At 32.7% G+C, this 17,010-nt stretch overlaps 1 protein-coding gene across 2 annotated transcripts; it reads right to left on the bottom strand.

Moving 5' to 3' along the window:
* Window positions 1–243: 243 nt before the first annotated feature.
* LOC123698499 (cyclic AMP-responsive element-binding protein 3-like protein 1) lies at window positions 244–16,280 on the bottom strand. Of its 2 annotated transcripts, none has more exons than XM_045645148.1 (8): window positions 15,955–16,280; window positions 13,887–14,071; window positions 9,901–10,127; window positions 8,175–8,615; window positions 5,768–6,032; window positions 5,379–5,478; window positions 3,930–4,128; window positions 244–1,241 (listed from the first exon to the last, which is right to left on the bottom strand). In XM_045645148.1, the coding sequence occupies exons 1-8, from the start codon at window positions 16,069–16,071 to the stop codon at window positions 766–768; spliced, it is 2,010 nt and encodes a 669-aa protein (XP_045501104.1). In that variant the 5' UTR covers window positions 16,072–16,280; the 3' UTR covers window positions 244–765. The 2 variants fall into 2 exon arrangements, with proteins under 2 accessions (XP_045501104.1, XP_045501105.1); XM_045645149.1 differs by lacking the exon at window positions 15,955–16,280 and adding an exon at window positions 15,248–15,703.
* Window positions 16,281–17,010: the final 730 nt, after the last annotated feature.

Raw genomic sequence — 17,010 nt, 5'->3', positions numbered from 1 at the left:
ACTGGCATACAAATGGAAGAAAACCAGTGAAATTATAGTCGTGTTTTACTTTCAATAATGATCATAGGTAATGATAAACATACCTAATATATATGATATATGACCAACCTATCATCCTACCTATGACAATATTACTACCTATTATTTTTGATACATTTTCAGTATATTTTATTTTTCAAACCCTTTTCAAACCATATTGATTTTTAATTCAAGGTGTGTGTGTAAGAAAAATAAAAGCATCAATATATTCTCACGATTTATTTCAAATAACATTGACATTCCAAATACAACGTTCTCGTGTATCGCCACAATACCAAATGTACGCGCGTACACAATACAAACTTATTTGATTAGATTCTTATTACTAAATGTAAATAACACTGAAGATCAGAACTTACGCTTAATTGCACCGAAATATAACAAATGCTTAAAATATAACTTACAACTATAAGAAAAGGCTAAAACAAATAGAAAAAAATTAGTATTTATTAATTATTGCAAATAATATATTAATTATGCTCTCGTAATAAATATACAATTTAAAAATTAAAATTTGACAAAATATAAGCTTGGTCAATTCGTTCAATACTTACTCTAACCGCGAATAAATCTTAATAAAACTAGTTACACAATAGGACGAAAACATCGGAACCGTAGCTAACCGAAGGAATAATTCATCGATCTCATATATCATATATTATATATTTCGTGTATAAAATAAAACAAGAATCTATAAAATAATTCATTAATAAAGACGTTACAAAATTAGATATCGTTGATTGCCCCGTTGACGACGAAACTGTTCACTTCCGAATTATTTCTCCCATCAAAGTCGGCCACCTCTTCGACAAGTATATCTTCATTCTTGACGGGAATGAGCGGGAACGCATCGAGCAGTTCGCCGATCTTGCGGCCGGTGGCCAGGAGCGTGTCCGCGAGGAAGTTAGCGTTCAGTTCCCTGTCTAGTTTCGCTTCTATTTTGACGTGCTCGTAATTTTCCTCCTTGATGATGGGGGCGAGGTAGTCTTTCCCGTCGTCGTAGTCGAAGTGTGTTTTCATGCGTTTCTTGTTTGGTGGCCAGTCCTCGTCGATGGGCAGGTCTACGTAGCCGGCCGGTAGCGGGGGCTGGCGGGCCTCGCGGGCCGCCGGGTAGTCGTGGTCCGAGTGCGCGCGGTTGAACGTGATCAGCTCCTCCATGTTGAACTCGCCGTCGTCTATTACGGTCTCGTCGAGCACCATTTCTGTTGGAAAGTGTATGGTTAGATATTTGGATAGTGAATTTGTTTTACTAGACAAATTTTTATAAATAAATGTATACATAATGATAAATGTAGTTTTACTGTACTAATTTAAACTGTAAGCGATGTATCTCAATGGAAGAGCGTAGTAAGCAGACATCTAGTACGGGACCATTGTAAAGGTTTAATTGTATGCTTGAAAAGAAAATTTTATTTTATTAAACATAACAAGGAAATATCAAATTTTTCTCAAAAAAGTGCTAATGCAAGTGCTAAGTCACAAAACTTTAATAAACAATTAATAATTCTGTTGCAAAAAAACGTATGTGACAAAAGAGTACCTAATTCCCCATTTGTTATTTAAAAGGGAGAGTTATTATAAATATTTAATTTTATAGATTATTTATCACGTTTCAGTACTATGCACTTGATACGCTTATCAGAGCTTATCTTGCTTGCCGACGCGCGTTTAGTTAAAAGATACACTTTTTATGTATGTACTTTAGGCGCCGCTTACCCGCATCTTTTTTGTATTCATAACAAGGGCCAGTTGCCTAATTTCAACATGAATTGATAAACGACCAAATGCAATGAAACACATGCACTCATGAAAATAAATGTGTACGATTGTACGTTGCTATTTATATTTTGTTATGAAGTAAAATATAAATTTTACATAATTAACAATCAAAGTCTACCAAATTCAATATTTTAGCTTGTAATTCTATTCCACTAATTTAAAATTCGGCTTAATATACATAAATATTTGAATCTATTGAGATAAAATATTCAAAGTAAAATATAAAAACTATCACAGTTTTTGGAGTGGTTAGATAAGCCGACGATTCGGTCGAGTGATAGTAACTTTCGTTTGCGTAATTGCTGCAGCTGTTATCAGTTTTATTACGTAAGTGTTTTTCAGACGGTTTACGAAAACTTGCTTTTTAACCTGTGTGGTTTGTTTTTAAATGTCAATAGTCTTGTTTAATGAAACGAATTATCGAGGGATGATAAACCAATCCAGATAACATATCAAACAAACATAAAACACTTTTATTTTTAGCCTTTTTATTTAAATTAAATAATACTTAAAAAATCTATTATTCATATATAATTCTGTAACACATTAAAACAATTTGCCCTCAAAAGAAAGTTTAAATCTGCACAGCTTTGGAAAATGCTTTTAATGTTTCGCTGCGAATTTCTGCACTCCGAAGTTAAACAGTTACGAATATATTGGACCTCCACTGAAGTCTGCCTTTCACTTTACAGTTGAAAGATCACGGAATAACTCATTGGTCATAGTTTCCCTTCTAAATTCAATTCTTGAAATAAGAGCTACTTTTAAAATGAACACCGCTAAAGTTTTTACTTCAAATATTTTTATTGTGTTTATTTTTTGCCCTATCTATAAATTTCTGTTTATAAATGATACTCAATTAGTTGTTGGTATATTTATATCCCAATATCATTTCAATAATTTAAATATATTATACAAATTTTAAATTGATAATAACGGTTGTATTTTTTGTAATAAATACCATCAAACATTTTGCATAATGAAAAGAAATATCATGAATAGTGCAAAAAGTAATTTGTGTGCTATCTAATTAATTACAAAAGTCTTGAGTCGAGTGTGTGTGTGTGTGTGCGCTTAATGGCAATAAGCTTTCAGGCGACTTGATCAATTTTAAGTGGTGCTTTTAATTAAAAAAAAAAACAGGGTATTTTAATTAATATCCAAAAATATATAGGAACTACATATTTGATATATTGTATTAAACACTGGTAATGGAGGAAATGACAACACCATAGAGGCTAGAGGGTAATACAAATGTATACAACTTAACAATGTGAACTTCAATGTATAGTTCACAAGACATTTAAATATAGAAGATACATTGATCGTAACGACGAAAACGTATATTGTTTTATAACCTTAAAATATTACAAGTATTACATGCATACGATTAGATAACTTTGTTCTATAAATAAATATATTATTATCACTATAATACATAATATTATGTCTGTAACTTAGGATCTGGTAAACGGATGTGAATGAGTTTTTGTTTGTTGGTCGTATCTATCTTGATTAGCATACTTAATGAATTATAAGATATCGGAATCACTAACGAAATATTTCTTTTTATACCCTTGTCTTTGGATGGCCGGCTAGATGACCCTTAAAATGAACTTTTCTATTATCTACTACTATCATAATGATAAATTAGTACCAATTAAAAAGTCGAAAGTTCGAGACCAGGTGACAGGCCAGTATTCATTTTTCGTAGTTATTAATACTTTTACGGCTGCATTGCTTTTCTGGCTGTGTGGCTAAATGAACATTATTTATTTTTTCCGTCCATGCCCCTTTTTGCCATGAAAATTTGCCAAGATATGGTCACAGTAAATGTGTTGTCCGCATTTAAGAGATAGTAAGTTTTCATGTTAAAGTGAAACGTTTCATTACATCGACTCAAACAGCAAGGAATATTATTCCTAAAACGTCAATAATGTGAAAAAATGTTTCTTTAATACCTTGATTGAATTGAAGTGAAACATCTTTAAGCATAGCACTTCATGGAGTAAGGCGACGATTTTGGTATCTAAGAATCTTACCAACGTTTCACTTCTGACACATGTGCTCGGCACACACACTGTTTTTTAGTATTAAACATATAAACTCACTATTGGTAGCGGACAGCAGTGCTCGAGTGATAGCCGGCGAGTTGGCCGGTACTTGCATCTGCGCTTGCCCGTGCCCGTGCCGTTCATGTCTCAGCGACGGCAGCGCCACGAGCGCGACGGAGAGCAACAGAACCAGCAGACACGTGGCCGGCTGGGCCTTGCCCGGCGCGCCGCTCGCGGTCACGCCCGTGAGCACCTTCTGGAATGTTGGAGAATGTTCTAGAATATTCGAGAATGTTCTAGAATGTTCGAGAATGTCCTAGAATGTTCAAAAATGTTCGAGAATGTTCTAGAATGTTCTAAAATGTTCGAGAATGTCCTAGAATGTTCTAAAATGTTTGAGAATGTTCTAGAATATTCGAGAATGTTCTAGAATGTTCGAAAATGTTCGAGAATGTCCTAGAATGTTCAAAAATGTTCGAGAATGTTCTAGAATGTTCTAAAATGTTCGAGAATGTCCTAGAATGTTCTAAAATGTTTGAGAATGTTCTAGAATGTTCGAGAGTGTTCGAGAATGTTCGAGAGAGTTTGAGAGTGTTCGAGAATGTTCTAGAATGTGAGGTTTAAAGAGAGGTGATGTGATGCCACCGGTGGTGAGGTGGTTTGAGCACACACCAGGGAACATCTTCTGGAATGTTTGAGAACGTTCAGAATGTGTAGTACAAAAAAGTTTTAGAAAAATCTGCACCTACTCTATATTAAATGAATATTCTAACGATCTTGTTCATAGTCGTAATTATGAACAAGATCGTTAGAATATTTTGGCATGTTTTATTTCTCTACATAGTACAGACATAACATGCTCGTCACTAGTGCACGGATTAAAACAAAATCATCTATAAAGAATTATTTAATGCCCTTTTTAAATTAAGAAGCAACATTTACGAACAATCAGATTAAATTTTAGATGAAAATGTTCTTTGCTAACTATTGTATAAGTAAATTAATCAATTCACTTCAGTAAACCTCGAAATCGAAACCAATCTCCAGTTTATATAAATTTACGTAAATGAATTCTGAATATTACATCAATGAAATTCAAACTCAGTTGAGGAAGTAGACAAACTGAAATCCAAATTTAACAATAGCGAGACAAAAAGTTTTGCAATCTGACGAAACAAATATAAAGTTTCAATTGACGAACATTTCTATTGAAAGTATAGTATGCTCGAGTTAACTCAACGACAACAATCCTTTATTTTGTACGAAATTAGACACAATTATTTCAATAGATCCTTTTATATCAACGCCGCGCCGACGTGTGAAAAACATATTTTATATTTACTCAAATAAACTAATTCTAACTTTTACTTCGCCCGCTCCAATTTCTGGTTTGTTATTACTTGTTTTAAAAAATTTAATTAAGGCTACACTGTTTTTTTATGATAAAATGATAAAAAATAACTATTTTTTCGTATGTATCAAGTGTGAATATAAATAAAATTTTACCTGTAATCTTTTAAGTTGCTGCGATAAGGACTGATTCTGTGACTGAAGCAGTTTTATCCTCCTCATTAGGGTCTGGTTTTCGGCCGTGCATTGTTTAACCCTAAAATTAAATAGCGTGTCAAAATACTTTATAATACGTTTTCCCATGACACGAAAACAGAATAACTTTTAAAGACTAATAGTTTTTTTTTATTAAACACAGGTGTTTTGGAAAATTATAATGCAACCATTTGAACCATTATATTCGCTTGCTAACATTAATTGTTGTAGTATAAAAATTAAAAAGTAGAAAAATAAAAAGTTTTGAAATGTTTTTGGATATTGTTTCAATTTTTTGAACTTGTTTATTGAAAGACAGAGCTAAGAATATAATATAACATAATCCTCACCTATCCTCTAGCCCATCGACATACTCCTTCTTGCGTTTCCTCGAATCCTGCGCGGAAATCTTATTCCTGATCTTGCGGCGTATCCTCTTTAGTTCCCTTTCTTCATGTTTCGTGAGCGGATAACTCGTCGGTAGAGTGATGCCCTCCTTCGCCAACAATCTCCTTTCTTCGGCTGTTAGAACGAGACGGGGATAGCCATTTCGACCGTCACTTATTTGCGTCTCCTTCTGATCTTCGTCATCGCTCCGATCGCTGCCTGAGTCATCTAAGGAAATACATGAGATTTTAACTGTCCTTTCATAAAGATGCAAAATCCTACACGTTGGAAGTATAAACGTTGTGTTATGATGAAAGTTTTTTGCTGTAGGTCGCAATTGATTAGTCATTCTTACTTGGAAAAAATGCAAAATATGTTTAAATGACCTTATCAACATTTTTTATCCATCAAGCGTTATTTAATTGGCCGATTTATTACGGGACAGTACCGATTTACGGTTATTAAATTTTTGTATGTGATTTAAGCACACATTAACTGTTTAACAGATGCGTAATTTACACCACATTTGTCTTTCATTTCATATACTTAAATGCGAAATAAGCATGCGAATAATTGACAGGATTTTGATTCAATTTATGGAACACCTAAATGAACTGAAAAATATCGCTAATATCAGAAATCAACACTGTACAATCGAAAACAAGACTAAAGAAAGCAATTAACATTGATATAATTCGCTAACCTAGTTAGATAAAATAAATTCAAGGCCTTATTATTCCAAGCTATATCTAGAAAATGTTATTTCACCAACATAATAAATCATAATAATGCGTTAAGAAATGGGTAAGTAATAAGTATGTATTCAATTTATATTTCTTCGAAAGATTGTATAGAAATGAGACAAGAGAAAACTTACTTATGAAAGATATTAGATAAGTTAACGACAGAAATATAACAAATAGCCAAGTTCATAGAAAGTCTGTTTAATACAAAAAGTCCAAATGATAGCAAAAACATTATTCACAACTGAGATATTTAACTTTTATGAGAAATCGGTCCGAAGAGTTGTAAAATAATGTTTTCATATAATTTAGTTGAAAATTTAGATGTTAAATAATTTATAAGCAAACGGATTACCTACCATCCAGTCTTTATTTGTAACTATTTATTTTAACAACTGTTAATTAGTTAACATGAGTACCAAGATAAGTAGCTGGCATATATTTTATTTTATTACCTACTTCGTCATCAATCGACGTCATTAATTGATCATAATAATTAGATGTAAAACTGGTTTTTATAAGACATTTAAACTTGAAATGAAACAATGGAAGTGTTTTACGCTTTCTAAACATCGGCCATCAACTTTTTAATTTCAAACCGACAACTTATGACTCCATTCACCACTTTGCGCAATATGTATCAAATACTAGCTTTTCGCTCGCGTGGACATCTAGTTTTACGAGTTTTGCGATGGGATCCTAAATATTTTTAGATTAAACGTCATGTTTAATTTTATGGCAAAACATTTGCTTTATTTAAATGAATATGAGAAATGTTTAAAGTATAGAAAAATCGCACCAGCCGCGGCAAGGCGAAAGTCGCGGGTTCGTATCCCGCTTTTTTTTTTATTCTTTTAAAAAATTCATGTCTTTTATATGTCGCTCTATTAATCCTTTAATTATCCAATCATAGTCCCATTATAATAGCGTTACGTTACAAAGATTAGTGCGGACAAGCAGAAAGAAGACGAGCAAAGCGACGCGGAAGGTTGGAAAAATTAAAAAGCCTTTTCAGCATTTTCCTAAGCCATGGTTTAGGAAAATGTAAATAACAAAAACAATTTCACCATACTTTTGATAAGTCATCAACTACCTAAACGATTAAAAAAATTGATGCACGCCGCATCAATTTTATTTAATCGTTTAGGTAAAGATATGCTAATCTTTTTTACAAACTAACGAATAAATTTAACAAGTATGGCCTTGACGTAAGGTAATATTGTATGCGAGTGCAATGACCCATCAACATAACGGCACAATAAATGGGCAGCACATAGATAAAACAATTGACACCAATGAGCGGGAACGCATACAGATTGGCTTGCCCAAATTACTGATTTATTATTAATAAACCCCATTTCGTAAACATAAACATGCTATGAGTAACCGAGAATAGATGTGGAGAAAAGTAATGTTTTGACAAACTACACTTTTCTCTTCACAAGAACAGCTTACACTATTAAAACTATAACACTATGAAATCCTGCAAAGTTTACATAAGCATACTTTCCATGAATTAAGTATTGACCATTTTCTGAACAGAAAATGACAGAGGTCCAAGAATATAACGAAACATAACTCTTTGAATTCAGTTTTTAAGAATTTTTAGTAGTATTGTAAAACTCACCGTTATTAGGATCATATTCACAATCGCTCCTCGCATCCTTGAAGTCTTGCAATTTGCTCTGCGACAGCAAGTTGGCGGCCGCGATCTTGATATTCGAGGCGTTCTTCAAATCCGCGGCATTTATTATCTTGATCGACTTCAAATCCTTCATGTCCTTTATCGTCACTGGCAATAATATCGATCTGGGGTTGCCAGCCATGGGAGCTACTCTTATAACTCTCCTCTGTGGTGCTACCGATTCAACTGGTTTGGAATACACTTTAGTCTGGGGGTTTATGACTTGTACGTTGGCAACTTTGAGGGGTTTCTGGGGTTGCGCCTTAACAACTAGCTGTGGCTTTTGCACTGACGTGGCCGGAATCTTGATCGTCGGTTTGAGGACTTTCGGTTGTACTGCAACTTGTGGGGTGTTGGACATGCGCCGTTTTCTAGCTACTTTTCCTAAAACAATGGCGAAATACTTTTAATCATAATAGAAAGATAACCATTTAATATGGTAGCTTATTCAGGTTCAGGTAAGTATGTTTTTGTAGCATTTCATTTAAGATTATACATAGTTGTTCATTGTTCCGCTTATCTACAACATTTCTTGTTTGAAGAGATGGTTCTCTATTTATGATAATATGATAGTAAGTAGTTACTTCAATTTCCGAGACCATTATTATTATACGTTTGTCAGCCAGTCAATTTATTAAATGTAATATTCTACGATGTATAGTTCACGCAGTCAATAAAACATCGCTGTTTAATAGAGAGCCTAGGCTATCAATGAAACTGACGGTTTAAGCAGTTAGCTGCAGCATATTTACATACATTTCCCAGTCACGTATTTCGTTGTATGTGCACGTGTTTAATAACATTATAACCTATTCACGCTGTGTAATAACACCAAAAACCTTCTACGGATATCTTTATCAAAACTTAGCGTCGCGATATCTTTCAGAGGCCAAAATACAATAAAGATAATTCTGCTTACTAATAAATTTATCTTTTGGCATTTAGATATTAAATTTTTACTGTTTTCCGGTTGCTATACAGGTAGGAAACATTATAAAATTTCTAAAAGACTTTAGCAATAATGCGATATCGAATTCATAAATGAAATGCATAAAGATGATTTATTGACTTATTGTGTTCATTGCTTGGTAAATACTAACACTAATTGTGTAACAAGATGATTTATTTTACATTAATAGTAAAGTTAATAAAGATCGTCCATGTACTATTTTCAATTAAATCTCGTCTGTTAAATAATACATTTACGTAATTCTTAGCATTAAAATATCTGTATTGAAACGCTACAGTAGTCAGCCAACATACATTGCAAATATTTTAATACTATTGCCATATGCCAATAAAAACGTGGTGTATTGTAAAGTCTGAGTCACTGATGGTTGCATCAGACACTACCGACCAATGGAAAACGAACAAATATATTTTGCAGTAGCAGCCTTCACGGTTTAGTCATGACGACAAACCCCGTAATTATTATGTTATTGTTTTTTATCACGATTATTAGGTATGTGTAAGGTTTACTTGTATTTATATTATATTTCCCTCTGTGATGACAAAATTAAGTCTCAAAAACACATTTTGACCTACTTAACATTTAAAAACAAAGGGCATATTTAACCTTAATCGAAATTAAAGACAAACAACATAAAAATATGTATTACGAAATAACTAAACCAAGGCTTGTAAGCTATAAACACTTGTACAAACTAACCTGGACTATGGAATGTATTGTCATTGATGAAGCTTGGTACCACGTTCTGTTCGAAGTCCAATATATCGAAGGCATCTTGGTCCGTGGAACTGTTGGAGGCGTCACTAGTGTTTTGTATGATCACATCTTGAGCGTTGCCGGGACTCATGGGCTCGAGGTTCGCTGAATTAACATCTTCGTCGCATGAATTCTGTATGAGGAACGGCGATAGTTGTTGTTCGAAGTCGCTAAAACAAAAGTATTTATTTAAAAAATACGCTGGACATTAAACTAAGACAAACCTACATATTTAGGGCAATAAGTTAAGATCGAAGATATGTGATATGTATTATGTATGTTAGTTTATTTTCGCTTTTATTAATTTTCAATATTCAATGCTACCTCTACTACGCACATTTTTAGTAGTTACATAAATATTAGGTGAGTAGGTAATTCCTTGAAAACATATCGATACCGCGAAGCATGGATATCAATAATGAACTATGAAAAAGTAAATTGTTAATTTAATACGCTCGATATCAACGTTATTTCTTCGATGCACAATTTTCACTCTTGCTCGTATTTTGACATTTCCCTTTTCGTCAAGGTGAGTTGCATGCTTGTAAGAACACCATAAGTAACAGTTGACTTGCCCAGGAAGCGAATCCATATACGACAAAGCGAAGGCAAACAATAAGGAAGAAAATTGGTAAAAGCTATAAGTAAAAATTATATCGAAATAAAATTGTATAAAAGCGCTATAATAAAAACGAGAATAAAACTCGTTCTTCAAATATCTAACTTACGTACATTTACATAACTAACATAAAATATAGCGTATTCGATAATGCCCAAAAAAGAAAACTGGTTTAAAACCTGTTGATTTTCGGCGGGAATGAGGATAAGATGTGCTCTTAGAAAGTGACATCGAGCCTTGAACCTGATCATTTTATAATACATACTAGTGATCCGCCCCGGCTTCGCCCGTGGTACCTACATGTTTAAACTATCCTATCTCTCAAGTTAGATCGAACTACACATAGTGTGCGAATTTTATTATAATCGGTTAAGTGGTTTAGGAGTCCATTGAGGACAAACATTGTGACACGAGATTTATATATTAATACATATTGTAAACTTTATATATATCACATGCAACGTCATCATCTAAACTCCCTGTATTACTATCATTAGTGGGGCAATTATGGAAAAATATCGATAAATTCATCCACAATCCATTATAACTCAACAACAAAATTATGATATCAAGGTCTGGTGAAGAAAAGAATATTATATTGTAACAAAGATAGAGAAGATATGACTAGCAAGTTGATACGTATAGGTATTTCAAGATAACATAGTGACCTCGATGTCATATCGATTGTTGCAATAGCGACACTTTATTTAAATATGTAATGTAAGTTCTTTAATTCAGAGACTTGATTATTTCAAAACATATGCATAAGACTGTAGTACGAAATTGCAAAGCGAGAATAATTGAATCTGACCGTATAAAATTAAATATTTCTATGAGAATGCTTACCATATCCTACATATCTCTCTACGTTAATTTAAACGCTTAAAATTCTAAACAAAGTAGGACATACTATTCAGGTTTCAATACGTATACTAATTGATATTACTAATGACTTTCCTACTTAGAAGTGATTGCATGATTAGTTGCGTTTTTTAATCATGAGATTATTTGATGTCGCTTAGTAATAATATTGATTTAATTAGGTATAATTTAATTATTGTTATTAATTACATAGTCCTAAAATGAGTTCAAAAATATTCTAAGGTGCAATCATACAGTTATTTTTAAAGTTATGGGTAATTAGAGCAAGCTAAACATTTTTCGGCATACGTAAAACATCATTTTAACTTGAGGATGTATAAAAAAAATATGTACATAAAGGCTATAGACCTGCCCAGCACTTGGTTTGAATACCGTTAGCTTATTTAAGTTCAAGTGATTCATCGTCATGCATACCGACAGGTGTGATTGGAATTCTAACTTCTTTCTGAATAGAAATGTTTAATTTATGTTAAGAAATAAGAAAAATAATGCAAACAAATGCAATCGATTTGCATATAAATTCGGCGTTCCCACGGTAATCTATAGTTACGTTGCACTTTAGTTTACTTATTATAATAAGAATATACAAATTAAATATATCTACAATATTCTAATAATAAGGAATATGAAACCTCCATATAAAGAGGAGTGAGAGCAGTGGTGGCTCAGTGGTGAGACCTCGGACTTCGAATCGATAAGTCCGGGGTTCGAGACCAGGCGAGCGCGCAGGAATTAAATTGATTTTTCAATTTATCTGCGCATGTTGTAACATCACCACTGCTCGAACGGTGAAGGAAAACATCGTGAGGAAACCGACATGTCGAAGAATTAAAAAGTTCGACGACATGTGTCATCCGCCAACACGCACTTGGCCAGCGCGGTGGATTATGGCCTGTACCCTCATAGGAGGCCCGTGTCCCAGCAGTGGGAACGTATATGGGCTGCTGATGATGATGATGATGATGATGATGATGATATAAAGAGGATATTTTTTCAATTGGTCTAGTGAATCATAATTTACATAAATGCAGATCACAATTATTTTATCTATGAACAAAATGTTTCATATGTAGATCCAACAATATGATTAAGAAACCAGCATCCAATACTCGCATGCTCTATACATTTATTCCTTTAACAAACATGGGTTCGCATGTACCTCCTGATTACGCTATATATGTGATTCACTGCATTGTGTAATACTATGATATCATTTAAATTTTAAACATCATATTATTATGTAAAAGTTTTTTAATTTTATAATTTTTTAAATAATAAATATAAATACTTTACCTATTTTTAATGTATTGAGCTCAAAGTTTGTACTATGATAAATTTTTCTATTTTTACTGTAATACGAATAGAAAAGGCGTATAGAATTCGTTACTCGTCCAAGTCAAACATCGTGAATAGTTTACTTGGAAAAATCTCACTATATAAGATTTGCATACCATTTTACATAATAAGCAAGCTTAGATCTAAAGGTCAAGCAGTAAGGTTGAGTTTAATGATAACTTACATCACTGGGCAATTTATCATCTTAAAAAATGTTTACTTTTTATGTGACACGATTCAACAGTGTATAAAGTGCAAATTGACACATGCCAGTGCAGTTTTAATGCTGTTATTGAGATAATAAGTGTGTCATAGCAACAATTGTTTAGTAATTTTTATTAGGATGCGTGTAGGAAGCTTATGTGACGCTCACAATATTATCAACGAAATATGACCCATTTGACAATGGGTTTTAAATGGTGCATTCATTTGGTCACAGATCAATAATAACCATCAGCTATTTAAGCTTGTTTAGTTTGTTATACTTGCTACAGACTATAATGCATTTAGCAAATGTTGTATTTAAAATGATTACTCAATCTAAGTAGAACAAACATTTCTTTGTCATAATATAACATGAAGAACCATATAACCAAGTCAGCACTCAGCACTCCAAGATTAAGCAATAATTTTTGCTTAATCAGCCAATTATTTCTATGAAATAAGCGAAAGTTTTCAAATGTGTGTTTACATCACATGTCATCTCATCTTTATTGTACACAATATGCAAGAAATTATAATTACTTCTTCTCTATGTGTAACTTATATTTTTCCAAACTTAACCATTTAAAAAGCTCCTCTCACATTGCCTCCTGTCACTTTTCCTAAATAATCATACTAAATCTAGCCTAATATTATAAAGCTGAAGAGTTTGTTTGTTTGTTTGAACACACTTATCTCAGGAACTACTGGTCTGATTTGAAAAATTATTTTGGGGTAAGATAGCCCATTTATCGAGGAAGGCTATATATATATCATCACGCTAAGACCAACAGAAGTGGAGCTACGCGGTTGAAACTGCAGGGCATAGCTAGTTATTTATGAAACAGATCACCAACAAACAAACAACACTAATAATTATAAATAAACTCACAATTCCGTTTGATCTGTGGACACACCACTATCCGAACTGGAACTACTAAGTCCTTCTGGCTGCGATACATTGTTAGGGCACAGGTTAAAGTCCGGCATAGACTCCCCGAGGAAGTCCAATGAGCCCTGCTCTAGAGAGAATATATTCTCTAGAAGATCATCAGTTGACGTCTGCCAGGAGTCAGACTGTAAACAATGGTATTATGAATTTAAACTGAAACTAATTGGATATAATATCTAGTGATGGTTAATTAACATATTGTTCCAGATTATGGGCATTATGGTCACGTTTATAACAATTTTTGTTTTGCTTTAAGAATACCAGGGATATACAGACATAATCTAATACGAGATAATTCATCATATACTTTGAGAGAACTTAATGGTATTTATAAACTCATTGTAAAAATCAGTTATACAAAATTATTTTTAAAATAAATTGTATCTACTACACTATAATATATTATGTTGTACATTTCAAAATAGAGAAGCTGTTTAAACTAAGTATTATGTGGACATATTTGTGTTATCAAACTTTGTGTATAATATCAAAATAAGAGAATAATATCAACAATAGTGAAAACACTGAAAAAAGCAATTGATTGTTAGTTATTACATATTATTAACTCATCCATTAAACAAACTCATATTCATACAGGTAAAAACTATTATTCATAATGATCTGATATAGTTAAATTTATCATACATTACTAGTTTATTAAGATTCACTGCAATTAGTTAATGATGTAATTTATCACAATATTATGATCTTCTTAATTACGTTTTCTTGTTACGAAAATAAAACGAAATTATCAGATTTATACTTATTTTATGTAAATTATTTTCTGTATACTAAAGACATAAAAAAATATATGTAAGAGAAAATAATAAAATATGTTTTAAAAGTATATGGATGTTTTTTATTAATAAGCAAAGCAGTTTCAGAGCACCTTTTACTTAGTTACATGAAATTTACTTTCATTTCATACTTTTACTTTGAGATATAAAGTGAAAGGTGATGCATTTTATGCATAATTTAATAAGGTTATTTAACTTGCTTCCCCTTTTCTACAATTTTTATTAACAATTGAAAATATAAATTAACCAACAAAGCCCTCAACAACATTTTTACCCATAAGTCACATAAGTATCTAGCTAAAAGTGGTTTATAAAATTAAGTGCAGCATGATGTTAACTGGTTTAAAGCAGTAAAATGTTTGTCATTATATAATTCCTATTAGATCTTTAAAAAAGTCTGACTATTGTTGTGTAAAATTTAATTTAAACATAAACAAGTATAGTCCTAAACTATCTATAAACTCCAAGAGTTATATTGAATAATAGAAGAAATAAGTGGATTACCTCAAACAATGATAAAAGGTCTAGTTTCTTATCCATTTTGAAGGATAAATTTGCATGGATATTACATCAACACATTAAATCCAACGTAACCAAACAAACCACACAGATATTCTACAAGAGTGTCTTCACAAGTTATGTTCACTAGAACTGATAACTTAATATATTTTCTGTTAAGAAACTGAAAAACACTGTTGAATATCCAGCTGACATATGGCTAAGAGAGCGACCGCATGGTGCCTAGCTGGCAAGCAAGCCGTGAGCACTATAACTTGTTTACGTGTTGCGTTACGCCGGGTTCTCGCACATATAATTTCGCGCTTCTACCGCGACACTGACGGAGTAAATCCGTTTTCCGTACTGAGGCACGTTAAATACTAATTAGATAAGGAAAAACGTAGAGACTCAATATATGGCACCGGCGCGCGAGCCACGTCCGATCCAATAACAAAATGAACGGATAACGGTAAAAGTAGGGGCATAGTCCCACGAAAGCTGTTCTACGGCTTACGCCCGTCCAAAATTCATTGCTTAACTGCGCGTCTAATAATTCGCTCGATTCCTTTCACAATTTACACTACACATTTCACTATTATCTGACGCTCGGTGTTCACTGTACAAACGAGTCATGATATGTTATCAATAAACGACTGCGACATTGCTGATTCCTGAAAATAGTGTAAGTTATCAAATAAATGGTAATTACCAACCATATTCTGCTGAAAGCTATCCATTTTGTGATAGTCAAATGTTCCTGTATTTACTTCTTGGTCATTCCTGGAGAGATATTCCAAGAAATTATTCATATCTTCGTTAACAAGCGTCATGATTTCGACGTTTCCATTTCATTATGATTTTTGTAAAAATTTGTTTTAATTTAGCACTACTTATTATCCTTAATAAATGTAGATTATAAATCACTGATTTTTAGCACCATTTATTAGAAAAACATTACTCCGAAGTAAATAAAACGCTATAAAAACATGACAGTTCGAGACAGCTTCCAACGTGGAAATAATGACGTCACGAAAGTCGGGCACTGTCGGACACATAGCTCAATGCTATTGGTGCGTTCATGTTCTCTCAATCTATAATATCAATGCCATCTATGAGAAATCATGGAAAACTTTTGACAACCAAAACGTTTCATTTTACGGTTTTTGCGCATTCACTTAACATTACTTACATGTCGCTTACATTAAAAACAAAGTGACTGAATCAAATTTAAATTATTTATTCAAAACTTGGTACCGAACTTTAATTACATACCTCGAACATAAATTATATTTACATAACATGACTTGATAATTAAATAAATATGTAAATAAAAATAAAATATGTTGTTCAAATATTTTATGTAGGAGGATAAAGAAAAATTTTTAACCACGTAACTAACAATAATTTTCTGCAACTACTCAGAGCATAATATATATTTTTTATTGCTAAATTTTTTAAGTAGGAGATTTTTAATTCCTATATCATTATTCTTTCATTGCCTGATTCTGCTCATGGAATTTACATTTACTTTTTTTATTTTAATTGAAACCAACACCATATTATTAAAATAGAAAATAGAAATTACCAATAAGGTTTTTTGGAAATTGAGGCGCCCAACGATGACCATAAAGGCTGGTTCACACTTTGATTAGTGCGAGTGCAGGTGATTAGTGCGAGTGCAGGTGTGTAGTGCGAGTAGTGTCCAATTCACTGCGAGTGCAGGTGATTAGTGCGAATGCCATTTTGTACAACAACAAGCGTGCCGCGTG

This window comes from Colias croceus, chromosome 16, assembly GCF_905220415.1.
Source record: "Colias croceus chromosome 16, ilColCroc2.1".
Classification (NCBI taxonomy): Eukaryota; Metazoa; Arthropoda; class Insecta; order Lepidoptera; family Pieridae; genus Colias; species Colias croceus.
This window is presented reverse-complemented; position numbering and strand designations above follow the sequence as displayed.

What these genes read in the sequence shown, in the direction of transcription:
- LOC123698499 (XM_045645148.1), bottom strand. Translation starts at nt 16,071, where the DNA reads ATGACGCTTGTTAACGAAGATATGAATAATTTCTTGGAATATCTCTCC. An exon ending in TCCACAGATCAAACGGAATT is followed by an intron (nt 10,128 to 13,886) that starts GTGAGTTTATTT and finishes CTTTTGTTTTAG; the next exon opens with CGACTTCGAACAACAACTAT. An exon ending in GTCGATGGGCTAGAGGATAG is followed by an intron (nt 5,479 to 5,767) that starts GTGAGGATTATG and finishes ATTTAATTTTAG; the next exon opens with GGTTAAACAATGCACGGCCG.